Genomic DNA, 14500 nt, shown 5'->3' with positions numbered 1-14500 from the left:
AAGACTGTACACAACTATTTCAATTCACTTGAGTAAACAAAGTAGCAAGATTTCGCATGAACCCACTTGTCCCTACAAACAGCTGTGTCCAGCCCTGGGTTATAATGTCACAATTATAATGTCAATCTGATTTACACTTTAGTCACCTCATTGGCTACAACTGATATTGTTCAAGAAGCAATCATCCATCTGCGTTACCCAATCTTTTTTCTGTAGACATCTGCGCGGTTTGCTGATGTCAACGTTGTGAACAGTGTCCCATTTGGCAGTGGGGTTATACTATGTGAAAGCATAAACTACGGACAACAAGCACAATTGCATTTTATCGATGGCAATTTGAATGCACAAAAATACCGTGGCCCATTTTGTTTAAGGTAGCTGTGACCCACAGATGCAGATACCCACAGATGTCAATGTTCCCTTGGGCAAGGCACTTAACCCTAATTGGGTTAGATAAGAGCATCTGCTAAAATGTCAAGTATGCACAGATGTTGCAACATCAGTATTTAGAGTAATATGCTTTACCTTTATTGTTTCATGAAACAAGTCCATACAGAACACAACACATAACTGTGCACCTGGTTGAGAAGAGCCAATCCCACCATTGACAAATTAGTTTTAAATCCATCTTCATTCAGTAAAGACATCAACCTATTTTTCTTGTATACCCAAAAGGACAGAATTCAGGCAGAATTCTACAAATGGGCTAATGACATGGGTGAGCCATAAGGATTTGCAAGTGACATTAGCATGAATCAGAATACAAAATATATAAGTAGCACAACTATTTGAGGATGACAAAGTCATGCTGGGTACATAGTTGAACAAACGAATCCATAGTCAAGTTAATCTAAAATAAAGCATCCTCAGCATTCCCGCATTGTTCTGCTATTCCAACTGGTGTTGTATTCTACTATCCAAAGCATGTTGCACACCGGCTCAACATACGCATATATCCAACCCCTGTAGTGGGTATTTCCATTTGGTCCAACTTAATAGCTCTTATTCCATCTCTGTGGAATCGAGTTCACTGAGGAATCGCTGACACTTGGTCATGAGAACTTTGATGGCCTCTGTGACCAGGACATCAGGTGCCAGGATGCCAGTGGATTCTACAGAAACTGTATGGGAAAGAGGAAAGACAGGATGGTTGACAGTGTTCATGCACAGAATGCCAAACTATACTAAACGAATAAAGTACTAGAATCACTGAGGAAAATCAATTAGCTTCTACAGTGCAAAACAATATGTGTTACCCAATATGTGTCACCCTCGTATTCATTTAGCAGCAGTGCATCGCCGCTGCTAAATTGTTGCCACCACAACAAAATATTTAACAGGAAAAAATATATAGCTATGCTAATGATCGGTTTTCTGATAGATGGAAAGGCTTTCCCAAAAACCTTGAATAGGTTACTTTGTAGCTAGTTCTATCTACCTGGCAGAATTATATAATTATTATTTGCAGCAATCCAGTGGGCATTTGTTTTGCAAACTCCATCACGTTCATATGTACCTGAATATGTATCTGCATTAAGGTATAACTGAAGCAAAAGTCAATTTCATACATGTTTCCCAGACCTCAAAAGTGATCTCCTGGTGTGGTTTTAACATTTTTATGTACAACAAAAATGGGATGTTCGGAAAAAAGAAAGAAACATTTTTAAAAACAGGACTGAGTGAAAACCTAAAATAAAAAAGTAACCAAAATCTAAAGCCTTAATTCCCCCAACCCTTGCAAACATATTCCAGTGGAAACACTATGGGCTATGTACTAAACTTTGCAAAAAAACGTCCTCTCACGGGTCAACTGCGTTTATTTTCAGCAAACCTAACGTGTAAATATTTGTATGAACATAAGATTCAACAACAGACAAACTGAACAAGTTCCACAGACATGTGACTAACAGAAATTGAATAATGTGCCCCCGAACAAAAGGGGGGGGGGGGTCAAAATTAACAGTCAGTGTTCTTGCTGTGAGATGTTACCCCACTCTTCCACCAAGGCACCTGCAAGTTCCCAGACATTTCTGGGGGGAATGGCCCTAGCCCTCACCCTCCGATCCAACAGGTCCCAGACGCGCTCAATGGGATTGAGATCCGGGCTCGTTGCTGGCCATGGCAGAACACTGACATTCCTGTCTTGCAGGAAATCACACACAGAATGAGCAGTATGGCTGGTGACATTGTCATGTTGGAGGGTCATGTCAGGATGAGCCTGCAGGAAGGAGGATGTCTTCCCTGTAACGCACAGCGTTGAGATTGCCTGCAATGACAACAAGCCGATGATACTCTGACACACCGTCCCAGACCATGACAGACACTCCACCTCCAAATCGATCCCACTCCAGAGTACAGGCCACGGTGTTACGCTCATTCCTTCGACGATAAACGTGAATCCGACCATCACTGCTAGTGAGATAAAACTGCGACTTGTCAGTGAAGAACACTTTTTGCTGGTGATGTCTGGTGAGGACCTGCCTTACAACAGGCCTACAAGCCCTCAGTCCAGCTTTTCTCAGCCTATTGCAGACAGTCTGAGCACTGATGGAGGGATTGTGCTTTCCTGGTGTAACTCGGGCAGTTGTTGCCATCCTGAACCTGTCCTGCTGTTGTTACATGTGGTCTGCCACTGCGAGGCAGACCACATGTAACAGCCGTCCGTCCCAAATCCCTGTAGCGCTGTCTTAGGCATCTCACAATTTCGGACATTGCAATTTATTACCCTGGCCATATCTGCAGTCCTCATGCCCCCTTGCAGCATGCCTAAGGCACGTTCACGCAGATGAGCAAGGACCCTGGGCATCTTTCTTTTGGTGTTTTTCAGAGTCAGTAGAAAGGACTCTTTAATGTCCTAAGTTTTTATAACTGTGACCTTAATTGCCTACTGTCTCTAAGCTCTTAGTGTCTTAACGACCGTTCCACAGGTGCATGTTCATTAATTGTTTATGGTTCATTGAACAAGCATGTGAAACTGTGTTTAAACCCTTTACAATGAAGATCTGTGAAGTTATTTGGACTTTAACGAATTATCTTTGAAAGACAAGGTCCTGAAAAAAGGATGTTTGTTTTTATGCTGAGTTTACTAGACATTATGACTGTACATTTCACAAAACATAGTGATGTCTAAATTCACTGGGTACCTACAGATAAAATGGTCCCGCACTCTTGCAAGTTTCACAGCATTCTTGAGGTCGTCATGTCGGAGAACCTCCCTACTGCAGGTATCTAAGCGGCTGTTCACCACCTTGGCAACAACCTTTCCTGAGACGGAGATGGAGAATTAACTACATGGAACTTAAATAGCTACAGTAAAAGTACAATTTCAGTATGTGCAAAGGACAATGCTTCAAAATGTTATAGCTACTGTTTTACCCCCATGGTTCTCCACTTCAATGACTCCAGGTGAGAAGCAGCGTTTTAGTCGCTCTGCTTTCTCCCCCTCCACTGTTTCCATTAGTGTGATCTCAGGAAGGAGTCTGTAACTGGCTGTAGCTACAGGTGAAAACTTGGCGTGGTCTTGACCTGGAAACATAGAGCATAGGATTAAGCCACCAGAACAGCTAAGAAATATCACTAATTTCAACAGAATAAGACGTAGATCTGTAGCGACGGGCAACGGCGTAGCGAGGGTAAATTAACATAAAGTATTTTTATTTGGACGAGTGTTTACCCACCCATTGCTAAAAATGCATTGAAAATACAGGGAGAATTAACTTATTCAGACAAATATCAGCATTTACCCACATTATTTACATTGTATACTACATCACTGGTTACAGGGCTTGAGAAAGGTTAAACTGTCATCAGATTGCCATTGTGCAGACATTATAACATTTTGCAGAGAAAGTCCTCTCACCAATGCCTTTCACACAGTGCATGACTATATCCAGCTCCTGTCCAGGCCGGAGCTGCGCCAGAAGGATGTCCCCATGTACTGGACCGATGTTGGCATCTGCAAACACATCAGCTTGGTTCCCAATAGGGGCCCACTTCATCTCCTTAGAGTACACTGAGGAAAAATAGTGTAAAAAAATGTAATACAATTCTACTCATTTTACCATGGGACAGAGACATTTTTGCAGTTTTAAAGCATATCTCCTGCAATTCTACACATTTTCCCATGACTTATGCCATGTTAATCATATGAGAGTGACTTAAAAAATCAATAGGGCATGTGCCCTGCGTGCCTGGTCGGTATTCGACAATGATTAGGACAGGTTTAGATAACTGGCTTGACTAACTTAATCTAAAAATTGTTTGCTGACATGGCTAATTGAGTGAGTCAGTGACTGACATAAAAACAACTGACGCACAACCAAATGTTAAACTAGCACTTTGTGTATTCTACTATTCTAACTCTCAACAGTAAGTTGAGACTCCCACCGATATCCTAATGGGGTCCCTGAGCGTCCAGTGACCACTTATGCTTGGAGTTGGCCCCAGTCCACGGCCTTACCTACCCATGTGATTCAGGTAAAGTTCCCGGGGGTCAGCGGAGTCTTTGGTGGCTCTGGGGTTCCTGGTGCATTTGATCTTCAGTTGAAGTTGAATTGTGTCGATTTCTGTGCCTTCCTCGTCCCCTGGGAAAAGCACGAATGCCTTAAAACTGATGTAGCTGGCAGTGACCCTCTACAAGACAAGTCTTGGAACTTTGTGTTAACATTGTCAGAGGAAGTGGAGACAAGGTATGCAGCATAAATGTACCTGCGCTTCTGTACTCGAACAGTCGTGGGTCAGCCTTGATAGGGATCAAGCCCAGCCTGTGGGCAAGGATCTCATCCTGAATGATAGATGTGTTGTTGTAAATAAGCACCTTCTCGACAGCCATAGTGGGGACCTAGGAGAGGGCGTATTAATACACGTCATGTTGCTATGTACCATATAAAACATAATAAACATGGACACCACTTATTATATCATTTTTATTGCCAGGACGCTATTTGAGTAGTTAGTAGCTACCTCTGCAAGCAATATCCTTCGAAAGGCATTGGCGAGAGCAGCATCTATGCCCACCATGTCGAACTCCAGAGAAGTCTCATCCATTTGCACCACGTCGATTCTGAAATTCTGCAATAAATACATAATATTGACGTAAAGGGTATTATTGGCATTCCACTTAACAGACCTGAATGTAAAATTAGACCAGCATGATAATAGTTAGCTAACTAGCTAAGTTAGGTACCTTTTGAAATTTCTGCAAGTTCCATGTGTCATCGTAGCCAGGATAATTGCCAGGGTAATCTGTTGTATGAACCTGGAAACATTTGAACAATTTTAAAGTACTTATACGTCGCAGATCAACTCATCTATTGGCGTATTAAACAGTACATATGTTTCATGAGAAATATGCTGTGTGCGAACTGTGTTGTATTTTCTACCGTACTAACGTTAGCTAGCTAACGCGTTAGCTGCACATTATGTTTCGCCAGCAAATGTTGGCTACCCGTTAATTCCAATAACATCTGCACATATATTTCAGACACAAACAGTATCTTAATTTATCAGATTTTATTGTATAATCTTAAATCACTTACATTTTTTATATCAAATTCACCTAATATCACTCTATTCCGAATTTCATCCACGTTGCTCATGGTCGCTGCCATTTTAGCTCCTGTTTTCAATGACGTCACAAGCTTCGCTCTACTATATTGTGGCGCTCTCAAGCGTCAGATAAAATGAAAACTGACAACAAAGACACAAGGGAAAACTAGTTATCAGTATATTTGCTGACAAACCTAAATGCGTTTTAGACTTTCACTCTTCATTCAAGAATCATGCTGTCTGCTGCTGTATGCAGCCAGAGATGTAGTAGGGTTGTAATAGCATTCTTCCTTCCTTCAATCCTGCAGACATTTAAGCCATTGGGCTTCAATGTCCACTAGAGGGGGTATAAAGATGGTGTTATAGATTTAGTCAACACCACTAACTATTCCGTCTGTTCATGTCAGTCACTTGCTGTCATAACGCAAGCTTGAAAACACTTCCTACCTGGCACACCAGGCAAGCAAAAACAAGTGTGCCTAGGGAGAGTTTGCAGTACAGAGGCAATGGTCTGTTTATGTTCGAGGCCTGTATGAGCTGAGGACTATCACTGTTTATGTTTAGGCTTTACAATGGCCAGTGAGGGAGTTTCAAGTACAGTGTCCAGCAAGACAGGTGAGCTACTGGGTTGTGTGTCAGGTGTCTCAGGCTCATGTGACACTGGGCAGAGTTGTGAATGTGAGCCAGATGTGTGTGAGCCTCCATCTCTGGAGGAGCTGGAGGAGGTGCTACATTCAGCCCAGAGCTCCTGTAGGCACGGAGACGAGGTGTGGCCCAACCTATACCTGGGGGATATGTGAGTACACCTGCTTTTCCAGTCGTAATTACACAGACACACACATGTGCATGCACACACCTATACTTACACATCACATATATTTGGATATGGTGTGTGTCTCAGCTACATGTCTCATGATAGGTATGGGCTGAATCAGTATGTTCTGTTGGTGTGTGTGTGCGTGATGGTGTGTGTTATTGTAGTGATATCTCTACGTTGTTTCTCCTAGGTATATGTCTCATAACAAGTATGAGCTGTGGAAGTTGGGCATCACTCATGTCCTGAATGCAGCCCATGGTAAGATGTGTTGTAAAGGCAGTGATGATTACTACGGTACCACAGTCAGCTATTACGGTGTTCCTGCCAATGACCTACCCACCTTTGACCTCTCACCTTTCTTTCACCCTGCTGCTCAGTTCATCCACCAGGCATTAAAGTCAGGAGGTAAGCCACGACCCATACAGTGAACTGGTGTGTGTGTGTTGTCTGTGTGTGAGTGTGAGTGACTGATGCATGACTGTATGTATATATGTTATTGTCTTCCCTAGGCAAGGTGTTAGTGCACTGTGCTGTAGGAGTGAGTCGGTCGGCTGCGTTGGTCCTAGCCTTCCTCATGATCCATCATCATCATCCTCTGCTGGCAGCCATCCGGCTGGTGCAGCAAAAACGATGGGTGTTCCCCAACAGAGGCTTCCTAATGCAGCTTATTAACCTGGACTACACTCTTCACAGAGAGAGAAGGGACTGAATACACACACACCAGACCTGGGATAACTATAGTTTTGAATATTATTTGTGGAAAGTAACTATACCTGTGACTATAGATCCCAAAAAATGACTACTTTTTTAAACTATTTGAATACAGATCTCAGAAAGTAACCACTCTTTAACTAATGGTAGGGTTGTATCTGGAACATAAACTATTGGATTAGCTACCTTCAACTAAAAGCATGGCTGTATCAGGTAATGCATGTTGCAGATAGAAATAGAATGAATAGAGCAAACACAATTCCCTACACTATTCAAATCTATCTTGCAGTCGATCATAGTTGTTGTACATAATGCATTTATATCTGAACATTCTGTACATTTCCATTCACCTGAACAGGCCCCAGGTGTAGAAAATCAAGTCAAACCAATGATATTTTGTACAGATAAATATAAATAAGTTGTGATGCTCAACTACATATCCTCTGGCGTGTTGATTTTAATGTGTTGATGTTCTCTTTATCCATAACCAGAATGATTTTGCAGCGCATGGTGATCAAACAGGTTTCATGTTATATTCAGAGGTGTAGAGAGGGTGAAGTTTATGAATCCCCCAAAAATGTAATTATACAGATATTATACAAAAATGCACACAACAGTATTCATAACTTCTTTTTTTTTTGAGTGTATGACTCTTTAAAACATGGAACTGGGAAGGTCAAAAGCTGCAATTAATTTTATTATTCCATAAAATAATTCAAAGCCATTTGTAAACATTGCAAACGGGAAGTTGGATGCTCAGAAAAAATAAATACATTTGAACCTCTTTGTCCATCTGAGAGTTCTAGTTTCAAACACACACCACACAACATATCCCCGAAATATATCATATGTAGTGTGCAACTCTTTTTTATATATTTTTTAATATCAAACACACGCTATCATTAATGGGATCATTTACTCAGAATACAAATTAACATGGTTTTCCACCTACCTTTTCTGTAGTTGATTCAAGAAGGCAGTTTAGGGATATTTAGTTCCCTTAGACAATTAACTGACATATTTTAGCAGTTACTGTTAGTATTCTCAAGAACATTAAATTCTCATACTGGATATTTTCACCAGTCGCCAACTGGTCGATCTTCAAGTCATTATTAGTCGATCACCAAACATTTCGTTTTTTATTCGCGGTGCAATTGATTCAGAAGCCCTGCGCACCGGGTAAACAAAGTGTTCCCATTTTGAACTATTTAATTTGTCTGAAAACAAACTCCGCCTCTCCCGGCGGACCGGGAGATCTGTGGATCGTGAGAGTGTGCTGGCCAATCGGATAGCTCAAATCACCGTGCCTACAGCGCTTCCAAACATTGATATTAGCCTACGTAAGATTTATTAACTTTTAAAACCATGGCCACAGAGAGACTGTCAAAGAATACACCAAATAGCTGCTGTTTTTACGAATGAGTTCATGATTAACTTTTTATTCAGCACTGTCAACACTATTACAAAACATAAAATGTGCTTGAGTGGCCTAGCCAAGTGTATCGATAGCCCTGCGTTTTTATTATTATTAGCAGCTCGTAATGTCTATTTTAAAATGAGGAATATTTAACTTTCTCTGGTCATAGGAACAACATGAATTTGTGCATGGCAGATGCAGATGCGGTGCGACTAGAGTTTCGCCATCAGGTGGGAAACAGATGCAACATTCAAAACAACTCGGGAACTGGGAACTCGGAAATCTCTGACTTCCGAATTCAGTGTTTTCAAGACAACTGGGAACTTGAAAAAAACGAGCTCCGTCTGGGATTTTTTTTTGAACGGTCATCCAACTCGGAATTCCAAATCGGGAATCTTTCTAGATCTTCAACTTTCCGGTCTGAAGATCTATGACGTTATGATTTGACATCGTTTTTTTCGCCTTCAGAGTTCCCAGTTGTCCCAGCACTATTACCACAAGATGCTTGTACCATCAGTCCAGTAAAATAAAAAAGCGAATTATTTAAATTAATGCTCAGCAGTAACTCTCAAGTGCTACACCCACCGATCTATTTTGTTACCAAAAGTTGAGTTTTGAAATAGCCTGTAATATGGTCTGAGAATAACAATATTGCCAGGCCAGGCATATAGCCAATATGCTGTGATAATGTATCAGGCCTACTGCCCAGTCTCTTTCCTACAGAACAGTTTTTATTAGGTTAATGTTAAAAAAATATATAAGTCTAAAAAAATCTGAGTGGTAAGATCTCGGCTTGATTTTTTACTGAGGAAGTGATCTTGACTCAGAAAAGGTTGGTGATTTAGATGAATTAAACTAACTGTTGTAGTTTATGTTTCTTCATCAAATATTTGGCAGCCATCAAATATATATTTTTTTGTTTCCAAATAACTTGCATATGTTCAAATACCTTCAAATATGATTTGTTTTTCTGAAACCTGTATTTGAATGCCAAAGGAAATAATTACTTTTCGTGTATTTAACTAATAATTGCCTATATTCAACTGCCTTGAGGGTTATGTGTGTATTATTATTGTATTGCTGCATTGTTGGAGATAGAAACATAAGCATTTCGCTGCACCTGCAATAACATTTACATTACATTTAAGTCATTTAGCAGACGCTCTTATCCAGAGCGACTTACAAACTGTGTACGCAACCAATACATTTTGACACCCACACATGATAAACACGCATACACAGTACACATGCACACCCCTCCATTCCTCCCTCCTGTCATCTGGTGACCTCAGCTGTGACATAATGCCTGTTACATGACTCTCTTTCTTTCTCTGCTCTCTCTCTCTTTCCCCTTCTCTCTCCATTTCCATCTCTCATTAATCAACCCTGTATTGTTTGTAAGTCGCTCTGGATAAGAGCGTCTGCTAAATGACTTAAATGTAAATGTATTGTAACCCTCTCTCTGATGGATACAGTGCCTTCGGAAAGTATTCAGACCCCTTGACTTTTTCCACATTTTGTTACGTTACAGCCTTATTCTAAAATATATTACATTTTAAAAAATCTATCTACACACAATACCCCATAATGACAAATAAAAAAAACAGGCTTTTATAGATTTTAGCAAATTTATATATTAAAAAAAATACTTATTTACATAAGTATTCAGACCCTTTGGTATGAGACTCGAAATTGAGCTCAGGTGCATCCTGTTTCCATTGATCATCCTTGAGATCTTTCTACAACTTCATTCGAGTCTCCTTTGGTGAATTAAATTGATTGGACATGATTTAGAAAGGCACATACCTGTCTATAAAAGGTCACACAGTTGACAGTGCAGTTCAGAGCAAAAACCAAGCCATGAGGTCGAAGGAATTGTCCGTAGAACTCTGAGACAGGATTGTGTTGAGGCACAGATCTGGGGAAGGGTACCAAAACATTTCTGCAGCATTGAAGGTCCCCTAGAACACAATTGCCTCCATCATTCTTAAATGAAAGATGTTTGGAACCACAAAGACTCTTCCTAGAGCTGGCCGCCCAGCCAAACTGAGCAATCGGGGGAGAAGGGCCTTGGTTAGGGAGGTGACGAAGAACCTGATGGTAACTCTGACAGAGCTCCAGAGTTCCTCTGTGGAGATGGGAGAACCTTCCAGAAAGACAACCATCTCTGCAGTACTCCACCAATCAGGCCTTTATGGTAGAGTGGCCAGACGGAAGCCACTCCTCAGTAAAAGAAAGGCACATGACAATCAATGCTCACTGTCATGTTGAGCCCGCTGTGAGTTGTGCAGCTGAGCATTGTCTCCTGGGAATATATCAGTTGAAACATTAATAATGAGATTACACAATTTAAAAGGTACTTTTTTTTCTCTCAGATTGGTGTCTATTATATTACTTTCAGGCGTGTACTACTAATATATTAAGAACTATGAAACCTTTACATAATGAATAGTGTCATCTGTCCAGTAAATTCTGGAGGATGCTTTCGTCACTGGTGAGGAGGTATAGAATTACAGAATGCTAAAATTGGAAGCTAACTGCAGGGGTGTGTGTGTGTGTATGCGTGCATGTGCGCGTGTGTGTATGAAGAGGAGCAGACGCGGTAAGAGGAGGGGCTGTGCTGCCTGTTAAAGGTAAGTTGACTTGGATCAGATGGGAAAGAGGTTTTGTTTGATTGTTGTTGACCAGACTGTTTTCTGTTCCGCTTAGGTTTTTCTGTCTCTGTAACTAACACACACCTCCTCTCCAGACGGTGTCAGCATGTCTCTAAAGAACCGGTGCTATGAATCTCCATCTGTCTCTGAGCTGTTGGAGTTCCTGTTAGCCCACTGACGGACCACCAGCCATCCCTCTCTCCTCTCATCCCTCGCTTGTCTCAGCTCATCCTTCTCTCCTCTTATTCAGCTATCCATCTCGCACACAATTACACACACACACACACACACACACACACACACACACACACACACACACACACACACACACACACACACACACACACACACACACACACACACACACAGAGAGAGAGAAACACAATGGTTACTAAGGTATAATGCTCTGTGTGTCCTGAAGGCTAGGGGTTTGTTTACTGTGCCATGGGCATCCAATGTTCTGGCCCTGGGGTATCTGATGGTCTACAAGAGCCTTTCTCTATCTGAGCAGATCCATCGGACCAAACTCTGGCTTCCTGGAGCAACTCATACAGCTGGACCTCCTCAGGCAGCAGAGGACACAGACAGAAACATGAATGAGAATACACATACACACACACACACCATTCTGTATACGTCTGGCCCTTCTTTAAACACTGTGTTAACAAACCTCCAAACGAGCGTCAATGCCACACAACACTCCTTCCGTGGCCTCCAACTGCTCTTAAACGCTAGTAAAACTAAATGCATGCTTTTCAACTGATCGCTGCCCGCACCTGCCCGCCCGACTAGCATCACTACTCTGTTGACGGTTCTGACTTAGAATATGTGGACAACTACAAATACCTAGGTGTGCTAGACTGTAAACTCTCCTTGCAGACTCATATTAAACATCTCTAATCCAAAATTAAATCTAGAATCGGCTTCCTATTTCACAACAAAGCCTGTTTCACTTACGCCGTCAAACATAACCTCGTAAAACTGACTATCCTACCGATCCTCGACTTCGGCGATGTCATTTACAAAATAGCCTCCAACACTCTACTCAGCAAACTGTATGCAGACTATAACAGTGCCATCCTTTTTGTCACCAAAGCCCCATAAACCACCCACCACTGCGACCTGTATCCTCTCGTCGGCTGGCCCTCGCTACATATTCGTCGCCAGACCCACTGGCTCCAGGTCATCTATGTCTTTGTAAGATAAAGCTCCACCTTATCTCAGCTCACTGGTCACGATAACAACACCCACCCGTAGCACGCTGTCCAGCAGGTATATCTCGCTGGTCATCCCCAAAGCCAACACCTCCTTTGGGTGCCTTTCCTTCCAGTTCTCTGCTGCCAATGACTGGAACGAATTGCAAAAATTGCTGATGTTGGAGACATATCTCCCTCACTAACTTTAAACATCAGCTATCTGAGCAGCTAACCGATCGCTGCAGCTGTACAGCCATCTGTAAATAGCCCATCCAATCTACCTACCTCATCCCCATATTGTTTTTATTTACTTTTTGCTCCTTTGCACACCAGTATTTCTACTTGCACATCATCATCTGCACATCTATCACCCCAGTGTTAATTGGCTAAATTGTCATTACTTCGCTACTACGGCCTATTCATTGCCTTGCCTTCTCACGCCATTTGCACACACTGTACATGGACTTTTTTCTATTGTGTTATTGACTGTACATTTGTTTATTCCATGTGTAACTCTGTGTTGTTGTTTGTGTCGCACTGCTTTGCTTTATCTTGGCCAGGTCGCAGTTGTGAATGAGAACTTGTTCTCAACTGGCCTACCTGGTTGAATAAAAGTGAAATAAAACATTTCATTAAACACACTTTCATTTAAAGGGGCAATCTCCATTAGTACATCCATTTTTTTAAAACTTTTAAATGAATTAGATATACCCGATCATATTCCAATAGATACAGTAAGCTTTTTTTACTCCCTTGATTATAAACTAAAACTGTGTCGCCTCAGAACATGGTTACATTTCTCAAACCTTCCGTAGGTGAAAAATATTTAACATTTTGTGAATTATCCGCTCCAGTGATGTTGTTTTTGAGCTTTACAGCAAGGTAGACAATGAGACAAAACATATTTTAATTCTTTGTAGTGACTAAATTACAGTGTGGCATTCTAAATACCTGATATTAGTGTCACCAGAGGTTAGTTTAACCTCAGTAATAAAAAGGGGGGAAACAGTTTCCTAGATGCTACCATCAATTCAGACTTCATCTAAGAGACATTATCTGGGACATACACTTTATTAGGTAACACCACCCCGTTCACGAAAATGGATCACTCCTTCAGACAGTGAGTCACGTGGCCGTGGCTGGTTGTGTAAATCTGGCAGACAGGTATCGAGGCATTCAGTTACTGTTCGGTTTAATGTTAGAATGGGCAAAACCAGTGACCTAAGCGACTTTGAGCATGGTATTTTACACACGACAGTGTCTAGGGTTTACCGAGAATGGTACGACGAACAAAGAACATCCAGTCAGTGGCAGACCTGTGGTCGAAAACAGCTCATTGATGAGAGAGGTCGAAGGAGAACGGCAAGAATGGTGCAGGCTAACAGGCGTGCCACAAACAGACAAATAACTGCGCAGTACAACAGTGTTGTGCAGAACCGCATCTCGGGGACACACAAGTCATCGAGAAGCTCCAGTGGGCACGCGATCACCAACACTGGACAATTGAAGAGTTGAAAAACATTGCCTGGAACATGACAGTGAGTTCAGTTAACTTGAGGGGCCTGCTCATCTTTGGGATGAGATGGAACGGGCTGTTCGCAGTATGAATGTACCGCCGTCCAATCTGCAGCAACTGCACGATGCCATCACATCAGCATGGACCAACATCCCTGTGGAAAGTTTACAACACCTTGTATATTGCCCCGAAGAATTCAGGCTGCTCTGGAGGCAAAGGGGGAGGACGTCAATCTGGTACTAGATGGGTGTACCTAATAAACTGGTTATGTCCTAATATACATCAGTGGAGGCTGCTGTTGGGAGGACGGCTCATAATAATGGCTGGAATGGAGTGAATGGAATGGTAGCAAACACATGTTTGATACCATTCCATTAACTCCATTCCAGACAATATTTTGAGCCGTCCTCCCAACAGCAGCCTCCACTGATATACAGACATACATCACCATTAATACAGGTTTCTAAAGACCTGATAACAGCAGTCATATTCTACTGATAAGGACTGCTATTAACGTATCATCACGCCCTCCACTACAAACCCAACACTGATGAACAGCCTGTGCTATGATCTGAAACGGCAAAATATGATAAAGGAATTGTATTCAAATTATACTATAAAGAACAAAAGAGCCCTTTAATG

At 41.7% G+C, this 14500-nt stretch overlaps 2 protein-coding genes across 2 annotated transcripts; one reads left to right on the top strand and one right to left on the bottom strand.

The window, feature by feature from the left end:
* Window positions 1-505: 505 nt before the first annotated feature.
* LOC115113244 (DNA-directed RNA polymerases I and III subunit RPAC1) lies at window positions 506-5758 on the bottom strand. The gene is made up of 9 exons (XM_029640685.2): window positions 5538-5758; window positions 5186-5257; window positions 4963-5070; window positions 4708-4840; window positions 4464-4583; window positions 3860-4012; window positions 3376-3525; window positions 3148-3264; window positions 506-1121 (listed from the first exon to the last, which is right to left on the bottom strand). Exons 1-9 carry the CDS (start codon window positions 5607-5609, stop codon window positions 1003-1005), a joined length of 1044 nt encoding a protein of 347 aa, XP_029496545.1. The 5' UTR covers window positions 5610-5758; the 3' UTR covers window positions 506-1002.
* A 39-nt stretch (window positions 5759-5797) lies between these two features.
* LOC115113245 (dual specificity protein phosphatase 13A-like) lies at window positions 5798-7825 on the top strand. Its single transcript, XM_029640688.2, has 3 exons — window positions 5798-6343; window positions 6555-6769; window positions 6874-7825. Exons 1-3 carry the CDS (start codon window positions 6120-6122, stop codon window positions 7071-7073), a joined length of 639 nt encoding a protein of 212 aa, XP_029496548.1. The 5' UTR covers window positions 5798-6119; the 3' UTR covers window positions 7074-7825.
* Window positions 7826-14500: the final 6675 nt, after the last annotated feature.

This window comes from Oncorhynchus nerka, linkage group LG28, assembly GCF_034236695.1.
Source record: "Oncorhynchus nerka isolate Pitt River linkage group LG28, Oner_Uvic_2.0, whole genome shotgun sequence".
In the NCBI taxonomy this organism is placed as follows: domain Eukaryota; kingdom Metazoa; phylum Chordata; class Actinopteri; order Salmoniformes; family Salmonidae; genus Oncorhynchus; species Oncorhynchus nerka.
This window is presented reverse-complemented; position numbering and strand designations above follow the sequence as displayed.